We start from the raw sequence: 15,137 nt of genomic DNA, 5'->3' as shown, positions 1-15,137 counted from the left end.
TGTTCCTCTGGCCACCTGCCACAGGCCCCGAGGGCTGACAGGCCTGACAATAACACACACACAGTCTTGTACAACTAACCTTGTGGGGACACACCATTCAGTCCCATTCAAAATCCAATTTTCCCTAACCTGTACCCTATCCCTAACCTGAAAAACTAAGCTGAGCTCCTAAACCTAATTCTAACTTGAACCCTAAACCCCCGAGAAATATCATTTGACTTTGTGACACATTAGACCGTGTTTCAATTTCACCTGAATAGTTGTATCTGGACGACTTTTTGTAGTGCAGACATTTTGCAGTGCACTTGTGTGAATGACTTAGATAAGTGTACACTAATATGGATCAAAACTAGACATTTCCAAGTAGGCCCATTAACTGACCGACACTGATGAATGCTTCCAATACATTATCTCTGCCCATTGTATACACACAGGAACACTGCCAAGAGATGTTCCCCTGTACAGAGTGGGATGACTGATTCCTTTCCCTGGCACACACACCATCTCCCCTCTCTTTCCTTTCTCTCATCCCTCCTTTTCTTTCCCTCTAACAAGCTTCATTTGGTTTTTCAACTAGGTTTCCCATTGACCGTTCACAGTGTATGAGAACCTACACACTGGAGTCTCTAGGGAGTTTTTCCTAGCCGCCGTGCTTCTACACCTACATTGCTTGCTGTATGGGGTGTTAGGCTGGGTTTCTGTACAGCACTTTGAGATATCAGCTGATGTACGAAGGGCTATATAAATACATTTGATTTGGTCTCTGGAGACAGAGAGGATTGGGGCCAATGGACCCCTGATCCCGCTCACAGCCGTTATTACATAGTGATCAGGTTTCCCATTCATGGCCAGTATGTGTGGATAGGAGATGTGGAGCTCAGTGCACTGCTTTGTGGATAGCTTCTAGCAGCTTCCACTGATTTCGAAAGTCTTAAGGACACACACACACACACCTCAATGTTAAAATGCTGACCGCCACGTCTTAGTAAAGCTACATCTTTCACTATAGAACTCCTATACTACTACTGTTGTAACAACTGCAGTAACTACTGTATTACTACTGACCTGCATATCATCAATGACTAGACGATGGATTGACCCATACCCTCTCCTTAGATGATGGGCAAGCCCAGTGAGCCCACGGGGACCCGGCAGCACCAGAGTCACCCGGAGGAGACCGAGGAAGAGCTGAGGGAGCACCAGGCCCTCTCTCCGCAGGACGGCGGCTTTCCGTGTGGGTTCGCCATCAAACAAGAGCCCCCAGACCCCCAAGAGAACCAGGAGGAGGACATGCAGCAGGAACTGCTGTTCAGACAGGTAGGAGGAGTGAGAGAGGGAGCTACCACAGGTCAATAGGATGTGCTAGGGATGTCATCCTACTTCCAGGGTCATGTCTGCTGTTCAGACAGGTAGGAGGAGTGAGAGAGGGAGCTACCACAGGTCAATAGGATGTGCTAGTGATGTCATCCTACTTCCAGGGTCATGTCTTTTGAATAGGTTTAAAAATTATCATAAATTTATCATCCCGTCAGAAACTGTCTCAGTTCGTCAGGGCCTGGACTCTACAAGGTGTCAAGCGTTCCACAGGGAGGCTGGCCCATGTTGACTCCAATGCCTTCCACAGTTGTGTCAAGTTGGCTGGATGTCCTTTAGGTGGTGAACCATTCTTGATACACACGGGAAACTGTTGAGCGTGAAAAACCCAGCAGCGTTGCAGTTCTTGACACAAAACCGGTGCTGTCTTGCCCATTCACCCTCAATTGCACATATACACAATCCATGTCTCCCAGGCTGAAAAATCCTTATTTAACTGTTCTCTTCCACTCCGTCTACACACTGAAGTGGATTTAACAAGTGACATCAATAAGGGATCACAGCTTTCACCTGGATTCACCTGCTCAGTCTTTGTCATGGAAAGAACAGTATTGTGTATACTCAGTGAACACCTGGTAGGAGTTGTAGTTCTCATGAAATGGTGGTAACTTTCCGGCTTCTTCTTGGCCCCCAAATATGTTGAAACCGACATATGGTAAGTAAATTCACTCGCAAACAAGTATACCTGTTAATATATATCTTAAATGACTGCATTTCCATGACTTTGACAATGCACATTTGAGGCTCATTCTCAGCGTACAAAACAAGCACTTTCATATCGGTATTGACTTTATGGCACTCTCTCACACACACACACACACACACACACACACACACACACACACACACACACAATTGTCTCGTTTATCAGTAGTTGTGTTTATTGAATGATTCACTTGGGCAATAATATGCTATTTCCTGTCCCAGGATGCTATGTTTCTAACACAGAGTCCTTCTTTAATGAGAGGAAACCATGCATCTTTCAAATCCACTTACTCTCCTGCAGATCATGTTCAGTGTTTCGGTTCACCTCACGTAGCTTGACTGCCACCGTGTGGCCAAATGTTGTAAACACATTATAAAGAGCAGGTCACAATAGCCATCGGTGGCTGTGTCTCTGTTGCTATCATGCAATGTTGTTCTCTATTCCTCCTTTCTCTTTCCCCTGCTCTTCTCTCTTTCTCTCCTCCTCTTTCTCTCTCTCCTTCTTTCCCCCCCTCTCTCTCCTCTCTCTCCTCCCCCTCCTCATCCACCTCTTTCCTCTCTCTGAGCAGCAGGCCATATTGTTGGAGCAGCAGAGAATCCACCAGCTGAGAAACTATCAGGCTTCCATGGAGGCAGCCGGTCTGTCAATCACCTTCCCAGGTCACCGCCCCCTCTCCAGGGCCCAATCGTCTCCGGCCTCCGCTTCCTCCTTCCCCATCTCGGTCCCGCCTCCTGAGCCTCCCACCAAACCTCGCTTCACCACAGGTTAGTAGTAATGCTCTTCTCTTTATATCAATCAAATGTATTTGTAAAGCCCTTTTCCATCAGCAGATGTCACCAAGTGCTGTACAGAAACCCATCTTAAAACCTAAAACAGCAAGCAATGCAGATGTAGATTCATTTTTATATATTTCTCTGTCGCTCCTTTATCCCTCCTTATTTTGCTCTGTCAGTTTGTTGTTTCCACTTGTGTGAGTGGATGTGGATGTGTGTGAGTGGATGTGGATGTGTGTGAGTGGATGTGGATGTGTGTGTGTGAGTGGATGTGTGTGAGTGGATGTGGATGTGTGTGTGTGAGTGGATGTGTGTGTGTGTGCGTCAGTGGTAATATGCGTGTGTTCATTACAATGCGTGTGTTTGTGCTAATGTCCTGGGTTCTACCTGCAGGGTTGGTGTATGACTCTCTGATGCAAAAGCACCAGTGTATGTGCGGGAACACACACACCCATCCGGAGCACGCCGGGCGCGTCCAGAGCATCTGGTCCAGACTGCAGGAGACTGGACTTAGGGGACAGTGTGAGGTACATTCTAAAGCCTTCAACCATCCTTCTCTTTGCTATTCTCTGTTATAGAATCATTTTATTTTGCATTTGTAGTCTTCAAACAAGCGTGAATTTAATGAATTTCTGTTGCTAGGAGTTACCAACGGATGCATATACATCATTGCTTATCCTTTCCATGTACTTTGTCATTTGTGATTCACTTAAACAGAGAATAAAACAAATGAATAGACAGGAAATGTTGCATGTCTCCATTTTGTGTGTGTGTGTGTGTGTGTGTGTGTGTGTGTGTGTGTGTGTGTGTGTGTGTGTGTGTGTGTAGTGTATCCGTGGTAGGAAGGCCACTCTGGAGGAGCTCCAGACAGTCCACTCTGAAGCCCACGTCCTGCTGTATGGAACCAACCCCCTCCGACAGAAACTAGACTGTTCAGTCACGCCCATGTTGGTCAGATTACCATGTGGAGGAGTGGGGGTGAGTCTTCCTCTTCATCCTCCTCAACCATCTTTCTCCTCCTCCTTTCTCCTCTGCCTCCTCCTATTTCTCCTCCTCCTTTCTCCTCTGCCGCCTCCTATTTCTCCTCCTCAACCATCTTTCTCCTCCTCCTTTCTCCTCTGCCTCCTCCTATTTCTCCTCCTCCTTTTCTCCTCTGCCTCCTCCTATTTCTCCTCCTCCTTTCTCCTCTGCCTCCTCCTATTTCTCCTCCTCCTTTCTCCTCTGCCTCCTCCTATTTCTCCTCCTCCTTTCTCCTCTGCCTCCTCCTATTTCTCCTCCTCCTTCTCCTCTGCCTCCTCCTATTTCTCCTCCTCCTTTCTCCTCTGCCTCCTCCTATTTCTCCTCCTCCTTTCTCCTCTGCCTCCTCCTATTTCTCCTCCTCCTTTCTCCTCTGCCTCCTCCTATTTCTCCTCCTCCTTTCTCCTCTGCCTCCTCCTATTTCTCCTCCTCCTTTCTCCTCTGCCTCCTCCTATTTCTCCTCCTCCTTTCTCCTCTGCCTCCTCCTATTTCTCCTCCTCCTTTCTCCTCTGCCTCCTCCTATTTCTCCTCCTCCTTTCTCCTCTGCCTCCTCCTATTTCTCCTCCTCAACCATCTTTCTCCTCCTCCTTTCTCCTCTGCCTCCTCCTATTTCTCCTCCTCCTTTCTCCTCTGCCTCCTCCTATTTCTCCTCCTCCTTTCTCCTCTGCCTCCTATTTCTCCTCCTCCTATTTCTCCTCCTCCTTTCTCCTCTGCCTCCTCCTATTTCTCCTCCACAACCATCTTTCTCCTCCTCCTTTCTCCTCTGCCTCCTCCTATTTCTCCTCCTCAAATCATTAACCCCGTTTTATATTTTGGCAATGGACCCATTTATCTACTTCACCAAAGTCAAATGAACACGTGGCTCGTGGATACGATGTGTATGTCTCTGTGTCCAGTATGAAGGAAGTTAGCATTGACTCGTGAAACTACCTCTAACTGATGTTAGCACAATAAATGGATGTCTATGGTAACAGCTATCATGCTAGCTTATGGTCACATGCAAGCTGTTACCACAGACGTCCAGTCATTGTGCTTATGCTAGTTAGCAACTCCTTTCAAACTGCACGCAGACGTAAAAATGGTCTCCACAAGTTCGTCTGACTCTGGGCAAGTAGATAAAGGGCTGCATTGCCAACATCCCAAAGTGTCCCTTTAACTGTGACAATGATGATGATTGCAGGTGGACAGTGACACCATCTGGAACGAGGTCCATTCCTCTACTGCAGTTCGTCTGGCTGTGGGTTCTGTGGTAGAGCTGGTGTTCAAAGTGGCCACTGGTGAACTGAAGGTGAGTCCTCTCTACCCTCCATTAAGGTGAGTCCCCTCTATCCCTCCATTAAGGTTAGGTCTCTCTACCCTCCATTAAGGTTAGGTCTCTCTACCCTCCATTAAGGTGAGTCCTCTCAACCCTCCATTAAGGTGAGTCCCCTCTATCCCTCCATTAAGGTTAGGTCTCTCTACCCTCTTCTCCTTTTCATCCCTCTATCCCTCCATTAAGGTTAGGTCTCTCTACCCTCTTCTCCTTTTCATCCCTCTATCCCTCCATTAAGGTTAGGTCTCTACCCTCCTCTTCTCCTTTTCATCCCTCTATCCCTCCATTAAGGTTAGGTCTCTCTACCCTCTTCTCCTTTTCATCCCTCTATCCCTCCATTAAGGTTAGGTCTCTCTACCCTCTTCTCCTTTTCATCCCTCTATCCCTCCATTAAGGTTAGGTCTCTCTACCCTCCTCTCCTTTTCATCCCTCTATCCCTCCATTAAGGTTAGGTCTCTACCCTCTTCTCCTTTTCATCCCTCTATCCCTCCATTAAGGTTAGGTCTCTCTACACTTTTTCCCCCATTCACAAAGAATGCACTCAATCTCTCCCCCTCATGGATGGAGTTGTGGGTAATGTAGTTGTTGCATCTGGTTCCCAGAACGGCTTTGCTGTGGTTCGACCCCCTGGACACCATGCAGAAGAGAGCACTCCCATGGGCTTCTGCTACTTTAACTCAGTAGCCATCGCAGCCCGGCTGCTCCAACAGAGACTCAACGTCTGCAAGATCCTCATAGTAGACTGGGTGAGTTTGTGCTGGTCCTTCACCTGACCTTTTAAAGAGAAAGTAGGTTTTGTAAATGACTGTAGAATTACCATTGGATGTAAGAAGAAGAAAAAATTGGACAATGGTCATCTGATTGGCCATGTGTGCTGTCCATCAGGATGTTCACCATGGCAACGGGACCCAGCAGGCATTTTACGACGACCCCAACGTGCTGTACCTGTCTCTCCATCGATACGACGATGGAAACTTCTTCCCTGGCAGCGGAGCACCCGACGAGGTAATGGTGACACATCTCATGGAAACGTGTGTGTGTGTGTGTGTGTTCTCATGGCTATTCCTCCCATCCTTTCTCTGTCAGGTGGGCAGTGGTCCAGGAGTAGGTTTTAACGTTAACATGGCCTTCACCGGGGGGCTGGATCCACCTATGGGAGATGCAGAGTACCTGGCAGCCTTCAGGTAACACACACCACTTATCCCACCAGGGGTCTTTTCACAGTCCACAGGTCCAGAACAAATTAAAGAAAGTGTACAGTATTTTATAGAGCCCTTATTGCATGGAACTCCGTTCCATCTCATATTCCTCATATAAACAGCAAACCTGGTTTAAAAAACAGATAAAGCAACACCTCACGGCACAACGCCTCTCCCCTATTTGACCTAGATAGTTTGTGTATGTATTGATGTGTGGGCTGTTTTTAAATGTATGTCGTTCTGTCCTTGAGCTGTTCCTCTGTATTATGTCATGTTTCATGTGGACCTCAGGAAGAGGAGCTGCTGCTTTCACAACAGATAATGATTCTAATAAAATACCAAATATCAAAAAACACACATGCACTGAAGTTGCGAAACTGACCAACTCTCTCCCCCCCTCTTTCCCTCTCCCTAGGTCTGTGGTGATGCCCATAGCTAATGAATTTTCTCCTGACGTGGTGCTGGTGTCCTCAGGCTTCGATGCTGTCGAGGGTCACCCTCCTCCCCTAGGCGGTTACACCCTCACCTCCAAATGTACGTTTATGTGTAAAGTAGCACTGGTGCAATGATGTCTGGATCTGTTCTTTTGTTAGCTGACGCCTGAGGTCCAGACACACAACATGACAGACAGAAGATGTGGACACCACTCATTTAACGGGGTATCCACATACTAGTGTCGTGCACTGTATTCTTTGCTGCTGTGGTGTACAGTGCATTCTGGAAGTATTCAGACCCCTTGACTTTTCCACATTTTTTTGCGTTAGCCTTATTCTAAAATGGATTAAATAAAAAAAAATTGTCATCAATCTACAGACAATACCCCATAATGACAAATAAAAACAGATTTTTAAAAAACATTTTGCAAATGTATACAAAAAAAACTAACAAATACCTTATTTGCATAAGTAATCAGACCCTGTTAGACTCAAAATTGTGCTCAGGTGCATCCTGTTTCCATTGATCATCCTTGAGATGTTTTACCTGTGGTGAATTGAATTGATTGGACATGATTTGGAAAGGCACACACCTGTCTATAGAAGGTCCCACAGTTGACAGTGCATGTCAGAGCAAAAAAATAAGCCCCCAAGACTCTTCCTAGAGATGGCTGCCCAGCCAAACTGAGTAATCGTGGGAGAAGGGCCTTGGTCAGGGAGGTGACCACGAACACGATGGCCATTCTGACAGCTGAAAATAGCTGTGCAGCAACGCTCCCAATCCAACCTGACAGAGCTTGAGAGGATCTGCAGAGAAGAACAGGAGAAACTCCTCAAATACAGTTGTGCCAAGCTTTTAGCGTCATACCCAAGAAGACATGATGCGGTAGTCACTGCCAAACGTGCTTCAACAAAGTACAGAGTAAAGGGTCTGAATACTTATGTAAATGTGATATTTCTGTTTTTTATTTTTAATACATTTGCGAAATTTCCAAAAACATGTTTTTGCTTTGTCATTATGGGGTATTGTGTGTAGATTGATAAGGAAAAACATGTATTGAATCCATTTTAGAATAAGGCTGTAATGTAACAAAACGTGGAAAAATTCAAGGGGTCTGAATACTTTCTGAATGCAGTGTATTGATGATCCCTCTCTCTGCCCCTCCCTTCACACACACACACCCTCCCCTGCAGGTTTTGGGTACCTGACACGTCAGCTGATGACCCTGGCGGAGGGTCGCGTGGTGCTGGCATTGGAGGGAGGTCACGACCTCATGGCCATTTGTGACGCCTCCGAGGCCTGCGTCTCCGCTCTGCTGGGCAACCAGGTGAGGGAAGGAGGGAGAAAGGAAGGGGGGGCAGGAATCAGGAAGGGTAATGATAAGACTAGATCATTTATAGTGGTCTGGTGAAGAACTGAAAAGGAGAGGGAATGGATGAATGGTGAAGGTGGACTGGTGTGTGTCCGGTTATCAGATACACACTGTCAAACTGTGCTATGTGTTGTCCACAGCTTGATCCTCTCCCTCAGACGCTTCTGGAGCAGAGACCCAACCAGAATGCTGTGTGCTCCATAGAGAAGGTTATAGAAACACACAGTGAGTACCAAGCACAGTTTCCTATCTGAGATTGTAGAGGCAGGAAGTTCTCCCTCCACTTACTCCAGTCTTAAAGGATGAGTAAGCTAGATTTTTTTGTCCACAAATGTACCCATATTTCTATTAGATGTACTGTAAATAGTTTCTGATTAGTGAATGCCGTAATTTAATTATTTTGTTAGATGCTGCTCCTTACTAGCTGTTCAGGCCAAACCTAGCATTGAATCATGGAAATTTGTTGCGCTATGCAGACATTCTCTTTCTTCCGAGGCACGTGTTACTAGGCAACCCCCCGGACTTGCCCGGGCATGCCTGCCCCTTCCTGGGCCTGGGCTATAGCCAGTGTGAGAAATAAAAATAAATACTACACTCTGACCCACAAAACAGTGCTAGACAAATCCAGGAATGTAAACTTCAAAGCGTGATGTAGTTTTATTGGGAATTGCAGCTGTTGTTGGTAAGTAATGGATCTGCTAGCTTCTGAAGTTAACTTACTGATCCTTTAACATTGTTCCCTCTCTCTCCTCTCCTCCCTCCCTCTCCCTTCTCGCTCTCGCTCTATCCTCCCTCCCTCCCTCTTTCTCCAGGTAAGTACTGGCGCTCCATGCAGCGTGACTCCCCCAGGCTGGGCCTGTCTGTGCTGGAGGCTCAGAGAGGAGACTCGGATGAGGCTGAGACCGTTAGCGCCATGGCCTCTCTCTCTGTGGCCAACAAACAGAGGTAGGTCACCATAGCTACTATCATCCAGTTCTATTGAGATGCACCCGTTTTGCTAACGCACCTTTCTCTCCTCTTGTTCCCCTTAGCAGGTCGGAGGAGGAACCCATGGAGGAGGAAGCACCATTATAGCGGGGGAAGCATAAGGGCGTCGCACCGTGACTGTCGGCCTCTGCAGCTCGGAAGACTACCTTCTGGAGAGTCTCGACTGTCCCTTTCATTTAGTCCCTCCGCGCCGTGCCTATCACCTTGATTGGCAGCTCCTCTGCCAATGAGAGAGAGGGATGGGCTTCAGAGTAGGGAGTCAATGGGGATATGATATGAAGGATGGAAGTGACAAAGCGCTGCAGCCAGGCAGCTCAGCGTGGTCCGCTCACCGTGACTCTAAAGAGACGTTTGTTCCTGCCAGTCAGATTGAGGCAGCCCCAGAAGACACCCCAGCACCGAGGCAGGGCGTGGGTTCTCTGAGTGGAGGCGGATAATGGAAGTCTTACTCCTGAAGGGAAAGATCTGGTGCTTTACAGAGCTCCCCCGTGGCCAAATATGGAGACAGAGGACAGGACAAGTCCGGTTGTCACACACAGCGTGGACATTTATTTTCTCTCCTGCTTTTGTCCCCCTAAATGGAGGACATGCTACTGATGGAGATGGTGGTTACTGATGAGAGATGACGGACAACAAAGCCCCTAGGAGAATTGTCGGGCTGTCATTGGCTGAGGACAGTAGACTTGACTGTGGTTGGCCGTTGAGCAAGCGGCCTTTGCCGTTATTGGATGATGAGGCTATTGGATCTTTGCCTTATTGATGCAGCTGGTAGTTCTGTGATGGTCCACCAATGAGAGAGTGCCTTTGTGAAGCTCTGATGGATTTCAGGATTGTGTCAGAAATGAAGATTGCCTTAAATGATGATCCTGACCAGGGGAGAGAGAGAAATACATTTTCCTGTTTGACAGAGGACGGGATGGTGGAAAAAAGGATCTTTCAGCATGTTTACCAGGATTGTGATGTAGACAGTGTTTGTCTCTCACAGCCTCTTTTACAGGTCATTATACCTTTGGATTGATATATTTTTCTGTAAAAATGCTTCAAAAAGGTAGTTGCAAACAAACATTTGAAACGTTCAACTTCCAGTTGATTCGTAAAGCACTGTTGAAGGTTAGCATTTAGCCTTATGTAGCTTCCCTTTATCACATAACCAATCGCTAACGGAGAACAGCATGTCTCACCAGAAAGACCTGTCGGTTGCAAGGTTAGAAAGTTATCCAAAAAGAACTAGTCGAGCAAAAGAAAAGCCAAAGCATGAGTTTGCATCCAGCTCTTTCGTACCACTAGTAACAGCAGGCATACACAGTATTACTACTGGCTTTTCATACCAAGCACACTGTTCCAGAGCTAACGGATCAAACATGGATGTCTCAACCTTTTTGTTAAATAATTATTGAATTCCAATGTATTGTTTGGCAACTACCTTAGTTAATAGTTACTATAAACATCTTGTCATGTATATTGAATTGAACATATTGTAAAGCCAAGTGTTAATTTTCCATCTTTGAAACTATCATTTCCACATCAAGCTAGTCAATTGACTATACCATCATCAACTTTTTCTTAATCAACGATCTCAAGTGGGTGACAATTCTATTTTTGGCATGTATGAAAATCTCTAGTTTTGAACATACTTTTTATATTTGCGTATTTGTCATTTTGCGTTGTTACTCTGTACAGTTGATGTGCCACTTGCTCTTAGTGTCCTCATCATGCATTGGGATGGAGATCAGCCTTTCTACTTTATACCATGATTCCAGCAATTGTCTATTTACTTACAGAATGATCCTGTTTACAGAGAGGTTCGACATGGAAAACCTAGAAATATATTATATCCGTAGCCTACATGAGAGCTATGACGTTGTGAAAGAGAATAGCTATGGCGAAGATGGTCTGACTCCAGTAAATAACTCTAAAAACCTTATGTGGGGGGTTGGGGTTGAGGTTGAGGTTTTAAACTGGCCCTGGTTGGAGCAGCCCTGCACTCAGCAGCACTGTATGTGGTCTCTGTTCCACACATTTGTTTTTGTACTGTATTGTTCCTGGCTGCACTGTAGCTAGACTAGACTAGACTAGCATGGGGCATTTTAAAGACACTTAGCTTTCGCGTTTGACTTCATTGGGACCAACCAAAATGACACACCGAGGTTACTTTTGACACCATAACACACTGTTGTTGATTTGATAGCATGGTTACTGTTGTGCTGCCATGGTTACTGTTGTGCTGCCATGGTTACTGTACATTAGCATACCTCCACTTCAGAAAATGTTGTGACATTACTTCTTCCTGTCGTAGCTACATTAGTCGGGTTGTCAAGAAACCGGAGTCATGATATTAGTGGGTTGGCATGGTCTCATTGTGGTTCAAACTATTCTCATCCCTAGTAAATAACTCCTTTTAGTTTTCAATAATGTTCTTACACTAATTTTGGTAGTATCATGTTCCCTTTTCATGATTTAGTAAACATTCTATTTTTTGCTTTGCTTTGTGTTTGCTCTCAGATTCACCATTCCTATGAATTGTTTCAGAGCCCCAGGGTTTGGTTTGTTCCTTTAAAAAACATTTCTTTAACGGCCTCTTCTCTGCATGGTTTGTCTGTCCGCATGCCTGTCTGGCTGTACGTCTGTGTAACACTGTATTTGCACAGTAGAAGAAAACTGGAGGACTAAATCCTATCCCAGAAAACCCAGCGTGAATGTCTCTTCTTCTTTGGTGTACTAAGGATACAAAGGACTTGTCAAAATGAATTCCACATTAGATTAAAAAAAATGTAAATGCTCAGTTTTTGTGGGGAAATTACCCAGCACTTAAACAAGACAATAGACTTGACTGTGTTTAGAGTAAGATGAATATGGATTAGCTAGGCTAATCTCTGAGTGTATTTATGCTGGCTTCACATGCTCATGGGAAATGGGGAAGTGGAACAATTAAGTCCGACATGATTGTGTTTAAGTGCTTTTGAAGTCGGAAAAATTCTTCAACCAATAGGATTTTAGCTAACTTATCAAGGTTGCTAATAATAAAGTTAGCTAGCTTATCAAGGTTGCTAATAATAAAGTTAGCTAGCTTATCAAGGTTGCTAATAATAAAGTTAGCTAGCTTATCAAGGTTGCTAATAATAAAGTTAGCTAGCTTGCTTAACATTGACAATATGGTCAAACTAGCTACCTTCTCCATATTGATGAGGTCGTAGTTGTCAAACTGATTTGTTATTTTTTGGTTGAAAAGTTCAAAGGTCAGTGGTGAAACATCACAACTCGGGCAACAACATCTTCTGTTTCCCACTTGAAATTCCGACTTGGAGGTTCGCTCAAGTGAAACTTCTCAGTTGGAAATAGGAACTTCCGATACCACATGAACGTGGCATTACATCCATCTAGACTGCTTGTCTCTCCCTAAGTGTGTTTCTGGGGTGTTGGGGACAGACACACAAAGTAGACAATGGCTAAAACATCGGACCTTTAAAACACTCCAAATGTGGTTGATTGGGAAGGGAATTTTCTGCAGACTCTTATCCACTTAAGCCAGTTGTATTTAAAACCACTGGTTAAAAAGAGCTATTCTCGGTTTACATATGTAAATGAAAAAGTTATTTTTGTTGTCTTTCCATTCCATTGTTACAAATGATATCTTGTTGGGACCTATATGCTTTTGACATTTTGTCTCAGACATAAAATCTAAAATAAATTTCTGAAAAATGAAGTCGTCTTGTGTGTTAATTGTGATGCTATATTTATGAATCCAAAAATGTATAGTTACCAGACCTATGTCAAGTCAATATGTTCTTGAGTATCAAAGGCCCTGTCCAGAAACCACAACTGTCCTAGGCACTGGTGTAGATCTGGGCCAGTATTCATAAAGCGTCTCAGAGAAGAGAGTCCTGATCTAAGATCAGTTTGGCCTTCTTGATAATGAATTAAGATTACTGAACAGAAGACCCTAGATCAGCAACCCTACTCTGATACGATTGATCCATACGACCACTGAAATGATGAGAGACCCCGACAGAGTTTGGGGAGAGAGTCTCTTTGTTTGCTACTCGCTGGGTGAACCATGTACCTGCTACTCTCTGGGTGAACCATGTACCTGCTACTCTCTGGGTGAACCATGTACCTGCAGGGTGGTCGTAACAGCAGTGTGACACATTGTACTGTAACTTCCCCTGCTACTCTCTGGGTGAACCATGTACCTGCTACTCTCTGGGTGAACCATGTACCTGCTACTCACTGGGTGAACCATGTACCTGCTACTCGCTGTGTGAACCATGTACCTGCTACTCGCTGGGTGAACCATGTACCTGCTACTCGCTGGGTGAACCATGTACCTGCTACTCTCTGGGTGAACCATGTACCTGCTACTCGCTGGGTGAACCATGTACCTGCTACTCTCTGGGTGAACCATGTACCTGCTACTCTCTGGGTGAACCATGTACCTGTTACTCTCTGGGTGAACCATGTACCTGCTACTCTCTGGGTGAACCATGTACCTGCTACTCGCTGGGTGAACCATGTACCTGCTACTCTCTGGGTGAACCATGTACCTGCTACTCGCTGGGTGAACCATGTACCTGCTACTCTCTGGGTGAACCATGTACCTGCAGGGGGGTCGTAACAGCAGTGTGACACATTGTACTGTAACTTCCCCTGCTACTCTCTGGGTGAACCATGTACCTGCTACTCTCTGGGTGAACCATGTACCTGCTACTCTCTGGGTGAACCATGTACCTGCTACTCTCTGGGTGAACCATGTACCTGCTACTCGCTGGGTGAACCATGTACCTGCTACTCTCTGGGTGAACCATGTACCTGCTACTCTCTGGGTGAACCATGTACCTGCTACTCGCTGGGTGAACCATGTACCTGCTACTCTCTGGGTGAACCATGTACCTGCTACTCTCTGGGTGAACCATGTACCTGCAGGGGGGTCGTAACAGCAGTGTGACACATTGTACTGTAACTTCCCCTGCTACTCTCTGGGTGAACCATGTACCTGCTACTCTCTGGGTGAACCATGTACCTGCTACTCTCTGGGTGAACCATGTACCTGCTACTCTCTGGGTGAACCATGCACCTGCTACTCTCTGGGTGAACCATGCACCTGCTACTCTCTGGGTGAACCATGCACCTGCTACTCTCTGGGTGAACCATGTACCTGCTACTCGCTGGGTGAACCATGTACCTGCAGGGGGGTCATAACAGCAGTGTGACACATTGTACTGTAACTTCCCCTGCTACTCCCTGGGTGAACCATGTACCTGCTACTCTCTGGGTGAACCATGTACCTGCTACTCACTGGGTGAACCATGTACCTGCAGGGGGGTCGTAACAGCAGCGTGACACATTGTACTGTAACTTCCCCTGCTACTCGCTGGGTGAACCATGTACCTGCTACTCGCTGGGTGAACCATGTACCTGCTACTCTCTGGGTGAACCATGTACCTGCTACTCTCTGGGTGAACCATGTACCTGCTACTCTCTGGGTGAACCATGTACCTGCTACTCTCTGGGTGAACCATGCACCTGCTACTCTCTGGGTGAACCATGCACCTGCTACTCTCTGGGTGAACCATGCACCTGCTACTCTCTGGGTGAACCATGTACCTGCTACTCGCTGGGTGAACCATGTACCTGCAGGGGGGTCATAACAGCAGTGTGACACATTGTACTGTAACTTCCCCTGCTACTCCCTGGGTGAACCATGTACCTGCTACTCTCTGGGTGAACCATGTACCTGCTACTCACTGGGTGAACCATGTACCTGCAGGGGGGTCGTAACAGCAGCGTGACACATTGTACTGTAACTTCCCCTGCTACTCGCTGGGTGAACCATGTACCTGCTACTCGCTGGGTGAACCATGTACCTGCTACTCTCTGGGTGAACCATGTACCTGCTACTCGCTGGGTGAACCATGTACCTACTACTCTCTGGGTGAACCATGCACCTGCTACTCTCTGGGTGAAC

General features: G+C 46.2%; 1 protein-coding gene across 1 annotated transcript in view; it reads left to right on the top strand.

Moving 5' to 3' along the window:
- Nucleotides 1-12,878, top strand: part of LOC109881334 (histone deacetylase 4) — a gene marked incomplete in the record, with an annotated part of 59,384 nt that extends 46,506 nt beyond the window's left edge. Inside the window, 13 exon segments of the mRNA XM_031824005.1 lie at nt 1,117-1,317; nt 2,649-2,844; nt 3,247-3,380; nt 3,682-3,831; nt 5,051-5,158; nt 5,785-5,928; nt 6,068-6,187; nt 6,269-6,366; nt 6,797-6,915; nt 8,010-8,143; nt 8,329-8,413; nt 9,001-9,133; nt 9,220-12,878. Coding sequence (XP_031679865.1) covers nt 1,117-1,317; nt 2,649-2,844; nt 3,247-3,380; nt 3,682-3,831; nt 5,051-5,158; nt 5,785-5,928; nt 6,068-6,187; nt 6,269-6,366; nt 6,797-6,915; nt 8,010-8,143; nt 8,329-8,413; nt 9,001-9,133; nt 9,220-9,262 — 1,665 coding nt within the window.
- Between the last annotated feature and the right edge of the window lie 2,259 nt (nt 12,879-15,137).

This window comes from Oncorhynchus kisutch, linkage group LG5, assembly GCF_002021735.2.
Source record: "Oncorhynchus kisutch isolate 150728-3 linkage group LG5, Okis_V2, whole genome shotgun sequence".
NCBI lineage: Eukaryota > Metazoa > Chordata > Actinopteri > Salmoniformes > Salmonidae > Oncorhynchus > Oncorhynchus kisutch.
The sequence above is the reverse complement of the archived record's forward strand: the minus strand, read 5'-3'. Positions and strand labels throughout refer to the sequence as shown.